The sequence below is a fragment of the Argiope bruennichi genome, chromosome 5, assembly GCF_947563725.1.
Source record: "Argiope bruennichi chromosome 5, qqArgBrue1.1, whole genome shotgun sequence".
NCBI classification, from domain to species: Eukaryota; Metazoa; Arthropoda; class Arachnida; order Araneae; family Araneidae; genus Argiope; species Argiope bruennichi.
In genome coordinates this window covers 102324547-102341042 of record NC_079155.1, presented here as the reverse complement: position 1 = coordinate 102341042, position 16496 = coordinate 102324547, and the positions used below count along the sequence as shown (strand labels likewise).

Genomic DNA, 16496 nt, shown 5'->3' with positions numbered 1-16496 from the left:
ACGGCATTTATTACCATATGTCTCGTGAATATTAATAAATAGATACTATTAATATTGTTTTAGAAAAAGGAATCATACATGTGCTTAATTTGGCGGAGTGCAATTATTTGTGAAAGGAAAAGTCAATTGTTCCGAACGTATCAAAATGTGTTTCATTCAAAAAATTCTTAAAACTGATGATGAGGGAAATGATTAAATTAATATTTCAATGAGCTCCCCGAAATTTTCTGGTACACTCGCAAATAAATGACATATATATCATAAACCGCAAGCCACTGGCGAACAATGGTTACGAAAGAGCCACTAATGTACAATCTTTGTCGATTTTTTTTTCTCTTTGTGGTTAATCGTTGGAAAGCGATTATTATACAAGCACCAGAAAGCCGATGCGCATGGTCTCCCCAAAACTTTCTCGCGTACTCTCTGATAAACTTGCCATGTCAGAGAATACCTTGAATAGCAATGAGGCACAATAGTTACGAAATTTAACTTTTGGCGCGAATTTAGTATTTTTGCCGAATCTATCGAGTCATTTTTGGCGAATTTTTTTGGCGATTAATTCCTGGCATGCGGTTGGTTAATAGTATCACACTTTTCTCAATCGATTGAAACTAAGATTTGGCACAGAACTACAACTGTAGTCACAAAATCACATAATATTTATATATTAAATTGTTGAGTTTTAGAGTTATACGGTTTACATGTTTGTAAAGTAAAAATACAAACCGACAGTCGGACAATTTCTTGATAGATTTGATTCTAAGTTTGAACAGGCGTTTACGCTTAAGATCTTGAATCTCTGTAAAATTTTTTATCCATTTCACTGTCTTTATTTTGTAATCATCCCGTTAACATATTTAGACAGAAATATTTCCTCTGAATAGATTTAATTCAAAATTTGACAGGAATCTACAAATTTGGTGTAATAATCATGTGCCAACTTTCATCCATCTAGCTCCAATCGTTTTTGAGTAATTATGTTTCCAGATAGAAATAATTATTAACGGCAAGCTCAAATCATAGAAAGAAAACGCGAAAAGAGAGATTAGAGAGTTGGTTCATTCAAATTGGAGAGTACCCGGAATTAGGATTACAAATCAAACTCCTAATTTAATAATTTAAAGAGATTCACTATGTTGATCTACACAGACAATTAATATACAAAAAAAAGGAATTAATTATATTTTGATGGCATGGATAAAATAGATTTAACACACACACACACACTAACACACACACACACACACACACACGTCTTTTTTCTCTTAACGTTTCCAAAAGACAAGGGACAGGGGTGGACAGAGGAAAGAAACTTTTAGAACCCCCACAAATTTTGCTGAGCGAATAGCTTAGAGAATTATAATATAAATTATTATTATTATTAATAAATTATTATTATTAATAATAATACCGTAATTTAGCAAAATGCAGAAAATAACCCCTACATTGCGAAACAATATGAATTAATAAATCAACCACTAAATACAGAAGCAACCCCGGTGGAAGTGTGACAATATATATACACCTCATGGGAAAAAAAAAAAAAAAAAAAAGACTAAGCGAAGCTTTATAAATTGGTCATACTCGTGATCTCTTTTAGGTCGGAAAAAAATTAGTCTACCTGTGAAAATGTAAAATTAATTAATTACTTGCTATTATTCACAGGATCGCACACACACACGAAAGAAAAATAAAAGTAGATCAATGTAGCTTTAGTCAACAAAAAGAAATACTGGATTAAATTTTTCGAATTCGTTAATTTGAATTAAAAGTTTCGAATCAATATACTTTTTTTTATATAATTATTTATATTTTGGAAACGAATTTGACAGAATCAGTCTTTTCGGTATTATATAAAACCAATCTATTTCATTTGCTGTTTAATCAAATAATTTTAAAACCTTTGCAAGCGATGGACACATTAGCATTAGTCAAAATGTATGTAACCGTAATAATACCATTACTTTCCTTCTACAATTTTCGAAATAATAAAAAGTTGGCGATAAAGCGCCAAATACAATTCTGCCAAAAAATCCCGAACCCGGCGCCTGGGCTAGGAGTGGGCGTACTTTACGGGTTTATGTCGTGACCTGTGACCGCGAGCCCCACGAAACGCGCGCTCGTGACGTAATCGACCCAGGCCTGGGAACCTGGCTGGAGGTCAGAACCTTCCGCAGGAGGGGGAAGGGGGCACCCTAAGAAAACGACAGGTTTCAAGACGAGGGAGGGGGGAGAGGATGACTCCTCTTTCATTTTTCTTGCTTTCATAATTTATCTGTGAATGCGCTTTCGTTGGGGAGGTTTTGCTCTTTTCCACCCCCGGGGCTATGCGAAAGTGTGGAAAATCTAGATAATACGGCAAGATGCGTTTAATGGGGGAATCCTTTTGTTGTTTTTCAGAGATTTGGGTGTGGAAAAAGGATTTGAGTTTTAACCGTTTCGCTTATTGGTGCTTGGAGACATTTATTTATTATTATTTTATTTGAATTCTATGCAAATTAGAGTTGAGATTTATCTTTTTATAATTATTAAATGAGATAGTAAAAATATTGTTATAATATTTGTAACATCTAAACTGGTCGTAGCAGACTGGCGGTCTTCAATACAGTATCGTATGATATGCCTACATGTGCACATGTGCCTTGGCGACTAATTTTCCACAAGAGCTCCTGATGTGGCTTCAAAACTAGGCATACATACCCCAATAGCCTAAAAACTCAAGCTCGAAATTTTCAAGAAATCTCTGCATTTTAAACCTCCCTGTGCTCGAAAAAGACATTTTCAAAAATTATGCTTATCAGTCTGTGAATATAATAAATTAAAAACGCTTTGAGCTAGAATGATGAAATTTGGTATATGATTTGTACACCAATTTTGCAGATTCTATCACATTCCGGACAAAATCTATTCAGGGAATGTCTGTCTGTCTGGATACAAGTTAAAACAAAAACTACAAAAATAAAGAGCTAGATGTATAAATTTTGGTACGCAGGTTTAGCATCTACAATATAAGTATATATCAAGTTTGGAACCAAATCCAACACGAAGTAGACCGTCTGTCAGTCTGTATTTTTGCATGCATGTTGTAAGCGCCATAATTCAAAAACGCTCTGAATTAAATCTATGAAATTTGATTTGCCATCTTACGACTACAATTGTCAAATTTTGATTTCAATCAATTGTATAAAAAGAATCCAAAATACATATTTGATTATTCTTACTTGTGTATTAAGCGTTAAAACAAAATGTTAAAGATTGATGTTTCGTAACTATTGTTCACCAATACCATACAACTAATACACAAATAACGGTTTTCTTTATCGTATTACAAAGCACATATCTTTCAGTGGGATTTTGAAAATAAAAATCTAAATACTTAATGGAGTCCATAGCCTTGCCTAAGGTCCATAACTGTATATGCAGGGAGAGGAAGGGTAACAAATCTAGTAGAGAATAAGCGAGAAAGTTTTGGGGACACTCTTTCGGTGGTTTAACCCTTTCTAAGGCCGTGGGAAGTATGCTTCCCTCCAAACTTATCATTCTTTGTATGAAATTATGTAGGTTGGCATAAATTCTGACAAATTTTTTTAGAAAGACAGATGCTTCAGTTCTTTATCTCACACAAAATGATGTGTCTTGATTTGTATTTAATTATTAATTAACCAAATTAATTAATGAATCAAATTAAATTTATCTAATAGGCTAAATGAATCCCTTTTCTTATTCTAATTTCAAGCCTAAAATTATTTTAACATAATATAATTAGAAAAAAAAATGGCCCTTTAAAGGGTTAACCTTATCTAATTTTATTTGCAATTAGGATCGAACATTTTTTTAAATTACCCGAACACACATCTTTTTAGAATTAAAAGCAATATTACATAAAACTTGCAGAATGTAACTTTAGAATGTTGTTAGAATAATATACCAAAATTTCAAATATACTTTATCGAATTATAATACGTTTGAACGCATTATCACTTTAAGCTAAAAATAAGAAAGAAAAAAAATTTTCTAAGAAGCATTGAGAAAAAAATAATACTTTAAATCCTCTGTGCCCCACAAAGTTGCGGGGCCCTAGAATGTTGTTAGAATAATATACCAAAATTTCAAATATACTTTATCGAATTATAATACGTTTGAACGCATTATCACTTTAAGCTAAAAATAAGAAAGAGAAAAAAAATTTCTAAGAAGCATTGAGAAAAAAATAATACTTTAAATCCTCTGTGCCCCACAAAGTTGCGGGGCCCTAGGTATTTCCCTACTTTTCCTATTTAATAATTCGACCCTATGAGCATTACGTCACAGAAAGAACTCAAGACTCAGGGAACTCTATTTTAGAGAGTTTTAATTGTAAAATACAAACAGATCGCAAATTAAATACAAACAGATCGCAAATTAAATACAAACAGATCGCAAATTAAATGTGAAAGACGACATCGTACTCAGCTCAAAAACAACTATCCCAAGCATGACATCGTTATCAATTAGGAAACATGTTGACCATGCAAATAACAGTTTCTATTTGCAAAAGTAACAGCAAACGTCTTTATCAAACACGTGTCTTAATCAGTTTGCAAAATACTTTTAAATCAGATTTAGTGCTGACGGAACAATGGTCATTTATCAGTTCAAAAGTTCCTCAGTATCTTTGGTAAATACCCTCAGCCTTTGATTCCAAACAAGCACAGAGTGCAAGTACATACTCGAATAAACACATACAGAACAAACACAGAAAGAAACAGAGGTAATTCTACGCTTATCAACTGTAAAGACTGCTAAATACTTTTAACTTTATCTTATTTCGCAAGTTGATGAAAAATAAGTTTAAGGCGTTATTCTGGATAAATTCAAGAGCAGGTTTGACTATTTACTATCTCGTAAACAAAATGTACAAAGATAAAAAATTATAATGATAAAAAAAAAATTATTAATCGAGTTTTTAATGAATTTCCACATTTCTTTAATTCTAAAAAAGAAATTATTATATCTGTACATTTTCGTACAAGCATGGATTCAACACCGTAGAGAACCAAAGAGATAAAATTTGGTATGTAGTCTTCACATAAAAGAAAAATCTTCCTATCTAATATAATTCAATTTTAATACTCCTGAAAAATTTGAAAAATTTTTAATGGCCTTTTCTAGACTAGGGTCCTAGGAGAATTTTTCCGTTCTTATTAATAGATTCTTTGAATGAAAATAAATGCTTTTTGGAGAAAAAAAAATATAAGCATCTTTTTGGACATTTTTAGACTGGGCTCTTATGTTAGAATGGAACAGATAAAACATACGTTGAATCCTGACATTTAATATTGTTGAAATAAACAAGAGAAAACTGACTGCACAATGCGTAGTATCTTAAAATATCTTTTGCGTCAATGCTTGTTTCTGATTTGGAAAAAGAACCGTTATTGAACGTCAGTAGTTCCTTGAAAGCTAGAAGCTGTTTGTTGTTTCGTTTAGATAACGTCTTATTTTCAAAGCAACACTAGGGATATTTTGGGACGGACCTCGTAATTTTGAACTGCGATCAGATGACGTGGACGACACCTGAGCTAGCATCCTCCTCCCTAAACTTCCACACCACATCAATCGGAAAAAGTTTGGCCCCGACGGATTTAACGCGCACCAGACCCACACACAAGACGGTTCTTCGGTGGAATCGGGTTTCGAGCTTGAAACCCTCCAGTTCCGAAGCCAAGACCTTATTAACAGACCACAGCGGCCCTCAGAAAGCTAGAGGCAATCAAAGAAATTTACAAATACAACTCACCTTCCATGTCATCTGCAAGATTTTTCTGAGACACCAAATCATAGGTGAACTCTATAGTGTCCTTTCTAAGGATATCCAGGGGCGGATCAGCCTCCACATACAGGGCTACCTGACCCCTTCTGGAAGTGAAGCACCTGTGCAAGTCCTCTGGCTTGCCATCGCCCGCTTTGAACAGAGGAAACAGTCTTTTCTCGCCCTCCAGGTACAGCCTGGCACCAGTGGAATTGGCAGCGATCCGAACGCAGCCCTGGAACTTGGATAAGGGCGGCCTAAGGAGAGCCCTCAGCGCACCCCTAGGATAGTGCCACTTGATATGGCCTTGTGTGCAGCGCAAATATAGAGGCTGGACGCCTTTGGTGACGCCTTGTAGAAGGCCACTGAAAGATAAAATATGAAAGTTAATAAGTTTACATTATTCGATGGGAGTAACAAAATTAATTAACAAATAATTTTATGTACAGGAAATTCTCAACTGATAAACGAATTCCGTAAATAATTCCCAAAACAATAATAAAAAAAGGTATACGAATCAACATTGATATATTTTTGAACAATTTTTGTGGAGGGGATCTTCGCAAGCAATGATGACTTAAAAGTGGGAAGTTTGTGTTAAAACAACATTTTTTTTTTTTTACTTTTTCGAGTACAAAATATGCAAAGTATTGTAATCGTTTAAACTTGATGTTGAGATGTTGGTAAATCTCCATGTTTCACACCTTTCCGAGTTCAAAAAACATATATTTGGAATTATATCTGTCTGTGAATAATATAAAAACACTTAGAGCTATACGGATAAAATCTGGTATATGGATTTAAATCAAATTTGAACGGAAGATTTTTATCAAATTTTGAACGAAATCCACTCAGAAGAGGTCTGTATGTTCGGCTGCGCAAATGTAAGTTAACGTGACAACTACAAAACGAAATGAATTACACATATTAAATTTGCTACACAGATTTAGCATAGATAATAAATAGATATTGAAAAATTTGGAACCAATTCCGTTAACGGGTTAACTATTTATTGGTCTACACTTTCACAAGCATGTAAACGCGAAAACTGAATGTCTTTAATTCTGTATGTGATTGCAATATTCAGTGTCAACATTTGGTATCAATTGGTCGGAAAAAGTGTCAAAAATTTAAATTCAGAATCAATTAATAGCAATTAATCACCAAAAATCGCACATCAATAGGTTCTTCCGTAACTATAGTTTACTAATGACATCGGCTTAATGATAAATAAATACATTCATTACTGAATATATGAGTAAGTTTGCTAAAGACTGTGATCGAAGTTTTTTTTTTTCCCATAATATTTTGTGATTAACAGTCGTGAACAATCGAGTAGTATCACCTAATACAATCTCGTGGTGAACAAGTAGATAGACAAATATTTCGATAATGCTCTCTTTAGGCGATTTGTCTTGTTAGTAAAAGGAGGATACCAAATTTAAAGATAAAGAAGGAACAAAAACCTAAAGCTGATGTTTATCTGGAAAAGCAGAAAGAAAATGTCTTAATTTTAAAACGAACAGTTCAAATAAATCTAATTAATATAAAACGATCAAATTATTGATCCCTTTGAAAGAAAATCTTGACATTAATAAAAGTGTTCAACTTTTTCTGAATATACTATATCACTTCAGTAAGATAGTGAAGCGTTTGCTATATACTTATCAGTTTCACCAGAACTTTATGCCTTACAATAGTGACAGAGCCTAAAAGTGGCCTCTCTTCAATAATAAAGATCTTGTTATGTTAATAATTTTTTCCTACGTGTATAAAGATAAAGATTGGCCACTGTATTAATAATTCTGGATCATTTATGATTAGGAACCATTTATCAGGTATAACATATATACTGTGCGATACCCCGACCTAGCCAGAGGCCATGCGGGGAACTTGATGGATCCGCCGAAGAACAACCCCACCAAACTACACTTGATGACATTGGACCCTAGCAAACAATAAAGAAACCTCTAGAGAAAACGCATATTGGTACACAAAAAGAAAAGGAAAAAACAAAAACATTACATTTCACGTTACATATTAAATTGTGAAACATTAAAAATGCATAAAATACATTAAATGAGAACTTTTTATATTAGGAGAGAGCTAAATATAAAAAAAATTGGCAAAATGTCCCTAGGAGATTTAATGACTGGAATTTTTATGAGGACCGGAATTTTTATTATCCAATTTCTTGGCCGTTCGAGTCTGTGTTCTCGTCATAATACACAGGCTTTCATCACGTGATTTATAGTTTTTTTCTTCGGTGCCACACTGACAAGTCGAACTTAGGTCAAAGAAACGACTTGGATGCACAGAAAATACACCATGGCCAGTGCATACGTGGTTAAGGTAAAAATCATCGGTTAACCGAAAATTTTTAAAAATGTTGATAGGTTGTTTGCATAGTTTCCATTTTGGATTTCAACACAGCATTCTAAAATACTTGAAAACATACAAAAAGTTTTAACATTTTTCGAAAAGATATAAAACAGGAATATTTCAGAACTAATAAATTTGATGATATTTTGTAAAAGAAATGTTTTATTTTTATTGCACATTAGTAATTTTAAGATACTCCACATTCTGTCTGATTTTATTCTTTCTTTGAAAAGTACCATTGCTCTCGTCATCTGTCACCATTCCTGACGGTGAATGAAATGTTGCCAAAAGTTCAAAAGAAAAAAAAAAGATTTAAATATCTCGTCTAACGAAAATAGCGTTGATATATACATTGAACATAAAGAAGAAAAAAACTGCAGTTCCAAACCATTGTTTAGGGTCTTTAAATGCATCACTACTTCCAATTTCATCTTTCCAACGACACTGTCAAAAAAGAAGTATTTTTCATTTCCAAAAAAGTTGATATTTCCGTCTCCATAACAAATACAACCACGTGCACATGAAAACCATTACAGTTTTGTTGCTTTTTCTCTTAAAGGAAAACTATTATAGTAAAAATTGCCATTTTCAACAACCAAACCATCGTCGAGATAAATAACCATGTATTTCAAAAACAGTTAAAAGGATTTGAAGGAAAAAAAAAAAAAAAAAGACCGAAACCAGTGGCACAGAACGAACGTTTAGCGAACGATGCATAGTCTACGAAAATGATGTTTTCCGAAGTGTGGCTTCATTGAACGAAAACAATAACATCAACATAAAATCAAAATGTAAATCATTTTCGGATTGCTTCTCGTCTTGAAGAGAAAAGGAAACAACGAAGGATTTATAAGAAATCCAAGACGTCTGCAACAGGAAACAACAACGGCAGAGACCATGCAATGGGTTATGAACCTCAACGATTTTCTTTTGTTTCTGATTTTGCACAATTTTCGCAATCAATCAGGCCAAACGAATAGACTTTTTTTAACGGTACTTTATCGAAATATTTTTCTGAAAGCTTAAAACGAAATAAATAATCTTCATATCAAATTGAAACTATGAGTGTCTGAACGCGATATATCTACTTCCAAAAACTCTCTGACAGATTCGAACGTATTTAAACACTTAACTTCCTTTGAACCTAAAAGGTTCGATTTCTGCTTGTAGTTCAGAGGAATCTGAAGCAAGAAGAGTAAAAGTTGAAAACTGCTAGGGCAAGGAGCATGATATTTGCTTTGTTTGTTCTTTGATATAATTGATTTGCTACGGCTAACCTATTTTTTGATTCTATGCTCATTGGTTAAAGAAGTATATAAAAAGGAAAGGATAGTGAGCTATACATTTCTTTAAAAAGAACTCAATAAATATATTTGAAAAAACACTATTACTAAAGCGATAGATGAAGCAGTGACAGAATTTTGTAAAAGTTCTTCATTGTCTAGCTCGAATCGAAGTACACTAATAATATATTATTTAAAAACCTATAGCGGGCCGAAAATAACTTCTAAGCAGGCCACATTTTTCTCACATAACCCTAAAATTTTCAAACTACAATGGCAAAGCGATACGTTTTGGGTTCGGAACCAAAATGTTCCAGGTTCTAAAATGAATTTTACCGACGGCTCGATGGCTGGTCAAGCATTCCTTAAATGTGGGAAATTTTAATAAGAATTAGATGGCTCGTCTCCGGTATCTGACGGCGATTCCAAATTTCGAGGTCGTTCCAAAGAAACTTATGTTTAGCTTAAAAGCGAGATGTTAATATAATTATAATATAAACCCTACAATAAGTACAAGATAAACTTATTTAATACGATAGCGCACAATATTCCACTTAACAAACGGAGATAACACATTGGTGGTACATAAAGCCTACTACCAGCTTTAAATGAGTTAACAAAAATTTGAAAGCATACAAATTAAAAATCTATTAAGCCTGAAATTCAGCATGAGCGTATTGCTTTGAGATGAAAAAAAAAATAGTTTTATAGTAGTTCAAATGAAAAATAGAAGTGAATTTTAGATCAGTTAAGAAACTACACTATTCAATGACTAATAAAAGCTCTTGAACGACTATTTTGAATCTACTCTTATCAAACTAGAAACAACATACTTTTCCCATGGATTCCTAATACCTCCCCTCCCCATCTATATATTAGATAGAGAGTAGTTAGAATTCCATATAAATTGATATGATGACAAGCCGCCTTCGGCGATCAACAGTTTACCCACTATATTAATAATATAAATTTAGTAATTCACCCAACTATATGTTATCACACTAAATAAAAGCATTATTTTAAATCAAGCTTGCATAATAAACATGAAGAATTCTGATTGGTCGGCTATGCAAGCAAAGTGGCGAATTTAACGGGCAAAATCACTCTCGTTGCTGAAGCTGAGAAACATGCCTATGTTTGATTTTGCCATAGCTCTCGAACTGAATAGCGAAGGAGAGATGTATGATCACTGATTCTAAACGTCATGAACTTTCAAATTAAATAATATTGACGAAATCGACACAGTGATGGGTTGAGGAACTTAGCTGTGATTTTCCTTCCATAAAATGAAGAATATTTTTGAAATTTCTTTTCAAAATGGTGAAAGATGGATGGCAGAAAACCAATAATGACAAATCAAGGGATCATAAGCTTTCATATGAAATAAAAATTAGCAAAAAGGGACTATTGGCGGCGATTGGGAAATTGGTTTTGCGATTTTCTTAATTACTTCAAAAATATAGATATTCAATACTGTTTATAAAATAGCTGTTTTTCTCTAAACGAATTGGAGTAATTACTAAGTTGATATTATGTTTAATCCCGTGGATAATATTCTGCTTTCCTTGGCACATCAATATTATTTTTTACTTGACGAAAAATTTACATTTGATATCGCCATAATAATTTATTTCGACATAATATCCAACTCGTGATTTGCGCTTTCACATTCAGGAGCGATACAAGTGGACAAAATCGTAAGTACTAGTAGTCAATGTTTTTCAAATTGAGAAAGACAGCCTTTTAAGGAATACATCATTGAATTAACTTTAAAAAAAATAATAATTAATTTAAAAACACTAAAAAAAAAGGTTAAATAGCTTACACGATCATTCAACTTACGAAAAACATAGTATTATATCTAAAGGAAACTGAGCAGAATTTCAACGTTTCCCCCTTGAAATCTCAAATTATAATAACAACAAAAATAATAAAAAGCACGAAGAACTTTATTAATTGTACATAAAGCTTGAATTTCATCCATTTTTTCCCGTGTTAATTTTTTTCCTCTAAATAAACTTTATCTTCAATTTTTTATAATAACGAATTAAAACGGCAGTCGGGGGGGGGATATATCGAACCCGCAGATTCCAAGAAAAGCATTCGATATATAAAACATTGATAGATAGATTTATTTTTAATATATAGAAATATAAGTATTTAAAATTTTTCATAATTTTTTTCTACTAAAAGTCTTTGTTCATGGATTACGGAGGACTTAATTAATTAAGCTATTAAATCATCTTAACAAAACGTAATTAAAATATTTTTTTTTAAATGTGCAGATAACATTTTTCAAATTGATAATATCGTACGAAAGTATACATATCATGTAACTGCCAAAATTATACTACATCTTATATATATAAAGACTATTTATTTGAATTTTATACAATTCCCGCCCCTTAAGGATTCGAACAAAATGTGGCACACATGTTCCTTTGCATCTACGAGTATTAACTACGTAAATTAAAAAAAAATTATTCCCATCTAAAAGGGATAAAATATTTTAAAAGTTTTTTTCATCATGACATCGAAACATGTCACCGCATAAAAATAACTTTCGGACGATATTAAAATTAAAAAAAAAAAAAAAAAAAAAAAGAGAGAGAGAGAGAAATATTTATCATCGTAAAATCGTTTCTAAATTTCGTTCGTTCTAAAAATTTTCTAAAACTCATCGTTCTTTAAATTTTTAATCAATTGAAACATAATTTGTATCAATACCATTATTTAAATCAAATATTAAAGTTATTTTATTGTTTAATTGTACTCACACGTTTTGCCAGTGTTACAGAGCTTTTTTTGAGATATTTCCACTTTTGCTCGTAGAACAAGTACTTTTTCATATGCGCGCACAGTAACTAATTTTTTTAAACCGTCTTTTAAAATTTTAATGCGACAATTGGCGTAACATATATCTTTTTTAATATGTTTTTAAATTTGAGTTTATTTAATAAGATTTTATCAAATTTAATAAGTTTATATGTCCAAAATCCAAACACTAAATTTTGAGTATTTGATTAAACATAACAAAAAATTTGAATGTGAGTACTCCTAAAATAGACAGGATGCAAATGTGCAAATATGTATATGCGCATTGGCATTTTCAGTGCTCAGACTACACCTAGTTTTCTATTTTTAGTAGAGTTGAAATTAGGCGTCTCTGTATGTATTATTACATCAAATATAAAATTAAAGTACTATTAAAAATCTGAAACCAAAAATTATTTACTTTACCTTCTCCCGATATTAATCTCTTAAAAAAAAAAAAAAAAAAACGCGATGAATTTAGAAATTCTGTTTTTTGCCTGGGGGGGGGGGAGAGAACTCAAAGCAATCTTTACATATATGCCTAACACTGATACTGTTATTTTTCCGAAACTTTAGAATAGCAATTAATGAAGGTTCAGAATCTTAAACCTCTTCTAAGGTCAGATATAAAAACTGCACAAATGAAGTCCTGGGTACACTATCGATTAATAACATAAAAAGAGATTAACTGAGTCTGAACATAACTGAACTTCGAATCAGAAAACCGAACTTCTTTAAATTTCTTATAGTTAAGTAATTCTGACAACTTCCTTTGATTTCAGATTTAAACTGTTTTAAAAATAAATAATAATAAAAAAAAAGTGTTCATTCCAGTTGCTGCCACCCATCTGCAAGTTCACCGAAAACCCAACTTTTCAAATGAGTTACAAGTAGTGGGAGCGGTTTGAGAACACTCGAAATATAGGCTAGTCCGAAGCATCCACGAGTGGAGTTGAGAGGTTTTGTGAGTGCCTTTCATCTTGATGTCATTTCTTAAGCTTTGCTTTTCGTGGGGATTAATACAAAAGCCGCTGTGATTTGAAGAGGCAGATTTTCGAAGAAATTTTAGACAAGAGAATGTACTTCAGTGAGATGGAATCGAAGAATCCTCTTATGCGCATGTAGTCGTCTGTACGACGAAATGGAATCTGCTGAAAATCGTTTGGCATTTAAAGAAAATACAAATTGATGTCTACAGTTTTCTTTCTTTCTATTTTTATGATTAAAGAACGGAATTTTTACTACTTATTAAACTAAATTCTAAAGGAAAGAATGTAGAAAGGGATCATTTCTTAGGTTCCCAGGCGATATAAGACTGAAGAGTACTTGATAAATTTCTTTGGTGCTTAGTAATAGATACTCAGATAAAAAGAGATTATGTCATGTTGAACATCTTCAAATCTGTCCGATACATATTTCTAAAAGTTTAGTTATCAACTAATCAAGGTGAACTTTAACCCTAAGCATTCCAAAGGGTTGTCTAATTCAACTTACTTATCTATGTCGGTACAATTAAGAAAAAATAAATCACATCGCAGCTGAATGGAACACGTTTTAATCGACTTGGGAAAAAGACAAAGAAAACAGATAAAAAAAGATTAAATTTATAAATACTGTTCCTGTTGCCAAATGCAACATATAATTAAAGATTTTTTTCCATTTTATCAATGTTGTTGTTGGGGGGGGGGGAGGTCTGTGGTTAGCCATTCGGAACCGATTTCGGAGCTAATCTTATTTGGTTTCCGCCAAATTGCATAAATAAAATAATCTAATTTTTTAAATTTTGAATGTTATTCATTTTAAAAATACGGAATGATAAGTTTAAAAAATCAGGTAAATAAGCAAGTATTTAAAAAAATGATCAGAGATCTAGTTTTTTTTAATGTTTCGAATTTTTCATTAACTAAAATAAAATAAAAGAAAATCAATATTCTGAAATAATCTTTTTTTCCGCATTGATTTAAATACTTCCAAAAATAGGATATGACTTTTTAAAATAAAAAATTGCTTTGCATTTAAATTTTTATAAACTCACTTTCTTTTATTAAAATGATGATTTAAAAGAATATACACGCACAGGCAGATAAAATATTCTTATTTTCCCCAAGCATATACTAAACGTTGAAAAGAAAACACTACTTCGACTGTTCTTTTCCTTTCTTTTCAACAACTAGAAGGCGTTCTTCCATTCAAGTGTCTAATTAAATTTTTTAATATGCGTTAATTTCAATCGAAAATTTTGCATAAATTCAAAAAAAATTAGTCGAAATTAAAAGAATAATGTTATTATCGAATCTGAAAATCATGAGTAATTTGCGTTATTTTATGTGTGCGTGCATTTAAAAAAAAACATGCAAGATGAATGGCCCTCTTCAAAGATAAATATTGGATCATACCTGCCACACAGTTAATTTTTAAAAAGAGTAAAAAAAGTATCATGATAAATGGATTTCAATTATAAGAGTAACAAATTTAAGGAAAAAAAATCATTATGCTTTTTTAGGTATGCATACTGAAATCACACGGAAATCTAAAACAATAAATTAATATTATAAAATTACATCACAAATTAACTTAACGACTTTTGATGAAATTCATCAACAGAAATTATGTGCACTGTATTGGATTAATATTTCTTGTTAAAAATATACAACATTGGTATATAGTTTTACCTTTAACCAGTTAACTGGATATGACGAAATATTTCAATGCAGAACGAACGGAATATAAGTTAATTATCCGGTTAATACGTTAAACACAAATTTATTTATTAACTAGATTTGAAAAGAAAAGTATGCATTTTAAACTGTTCGAAACATTTCAACCTCCTTTTTTTCAACATTTCCTTCAATTTTATGTTATGAAAATATTAAACTGAGTTTATTCCTATTCATGTGATTGTTATTTTTTCCCCAGAAGAATTTTAAAAAAAAAATTCATGTGTGCATTTCCATTCTTTTTTCCAGAAGAAAAGAGAAGGACACGTGCTGCAAAGTTTGTCACGTGAAGTGATTTCATCATATATGGGAACCCGAACGTCAAAAAAATAACTCGCGCGGACCTGCACTTGAACGTTCAATAACCCTCCATACAGAAAAATAAATACTTCATTATCAAAAAAAAAAAAAAAAAAAAAAAAAAAGGTTAAGTAAAAGCGACACGTGTATATTAATTTCGAAAATTCTTATATGTAATTAAGCTTGCCAAAAACTTATGTGGAAAAACACTCACGAAAACGAGGTCCATTTTAAAGCATGTGTCGCGAGTGTGTTTCCATTCAGCCACCCATCAAATCTCGACAAAAAAAAAAAAAAAATGAAGAGGAAAATTGTTCGGATGACTGTCATCATCGCATTATATTCGGGATCGAAACCGAGAACGAAAAATGGAGCCCACATCCTTTCCCAATTGCATTCACGGTCGCTTCCTGCGAGTGCACGTCCGCATTAAAAGAATCAGCGTCACGTAGACGACAAATCATGCGCTCCCTCCCCTCAATTCAATTCAATCAGGAAACACTGATGTTATCCCGGATAAATAAAATGAGAGAGAGAAGAGAAAAAAAAAAAAAATGGAAGCTTTCGTCGCTGCCATACGCCCTATGCTGTGCCCACAATCGGCACGAAATGATTGTATTTCTACAATCTTTTCCGCGAAAAGAATCAAGTTTAATTTATGAATTGAAATCAAAAATCGTCTGCAGCTTTTAAACTTGAACATCATAAATTGGTAGACGTTCTTTTTAGTCACCTTTTTCTTCACTTTTAAACACAACTTTAAAAAATAAATGTAACATTTTCCAATACTTACGAACAAGTATGAGAAATATATATATATATATACATTTTAATTTATGAAGGTCAAATGAAGGACTTTCCCATTCAAACTGTAAATAAGAAAATAAACGGGTAAGAATACTTACAAAGAAAGATTTTACTTAAAGAAGCGACTAGATTTCAAGTTATTACAGCAACATCGCACAAAATTAAAAAATGCCGTGCAATTTTACAGACATATATTTGATACAAAAATTTATCTAAGAAAAAAAATCTTTAATGCAACCAATGTTATATCGTGTCACATTTTCAATGAATGAATCCCTTTCTTTGCATTACAATTCGGTGCACGGAAGTATAAGCCTATTACGATTTTAGGACTAAATCTCTCGATTAGATCTAGCAACAACAACGATAGATCAATAGATCAGAAATGACCGAGAGTAACTA

The 16496-nt window shown here is 31.8% G+C and overlaps 1 protein-coding gene across 1 annotated transcript in view; it reads right to left on the bottom strand.

Moving 5' to 3' along the window:
- Positions 1-16496, bottom strand: part of LOC129969119 (meteorin-like protein) — a 64336-nt gene that overhangs the window by 31225 nt on the left and 16615 nt on the right. The window contains exon 2 of the mRNA XM_056083534.1: positions 5780-6156. Within this exon, the coding sequence (XP_055939509.1) occupies positions 5780-6156 (377 nt within the window). The remainder of the gene's footprint in view (positions 1-5779; positions 6157-16496) is intronic.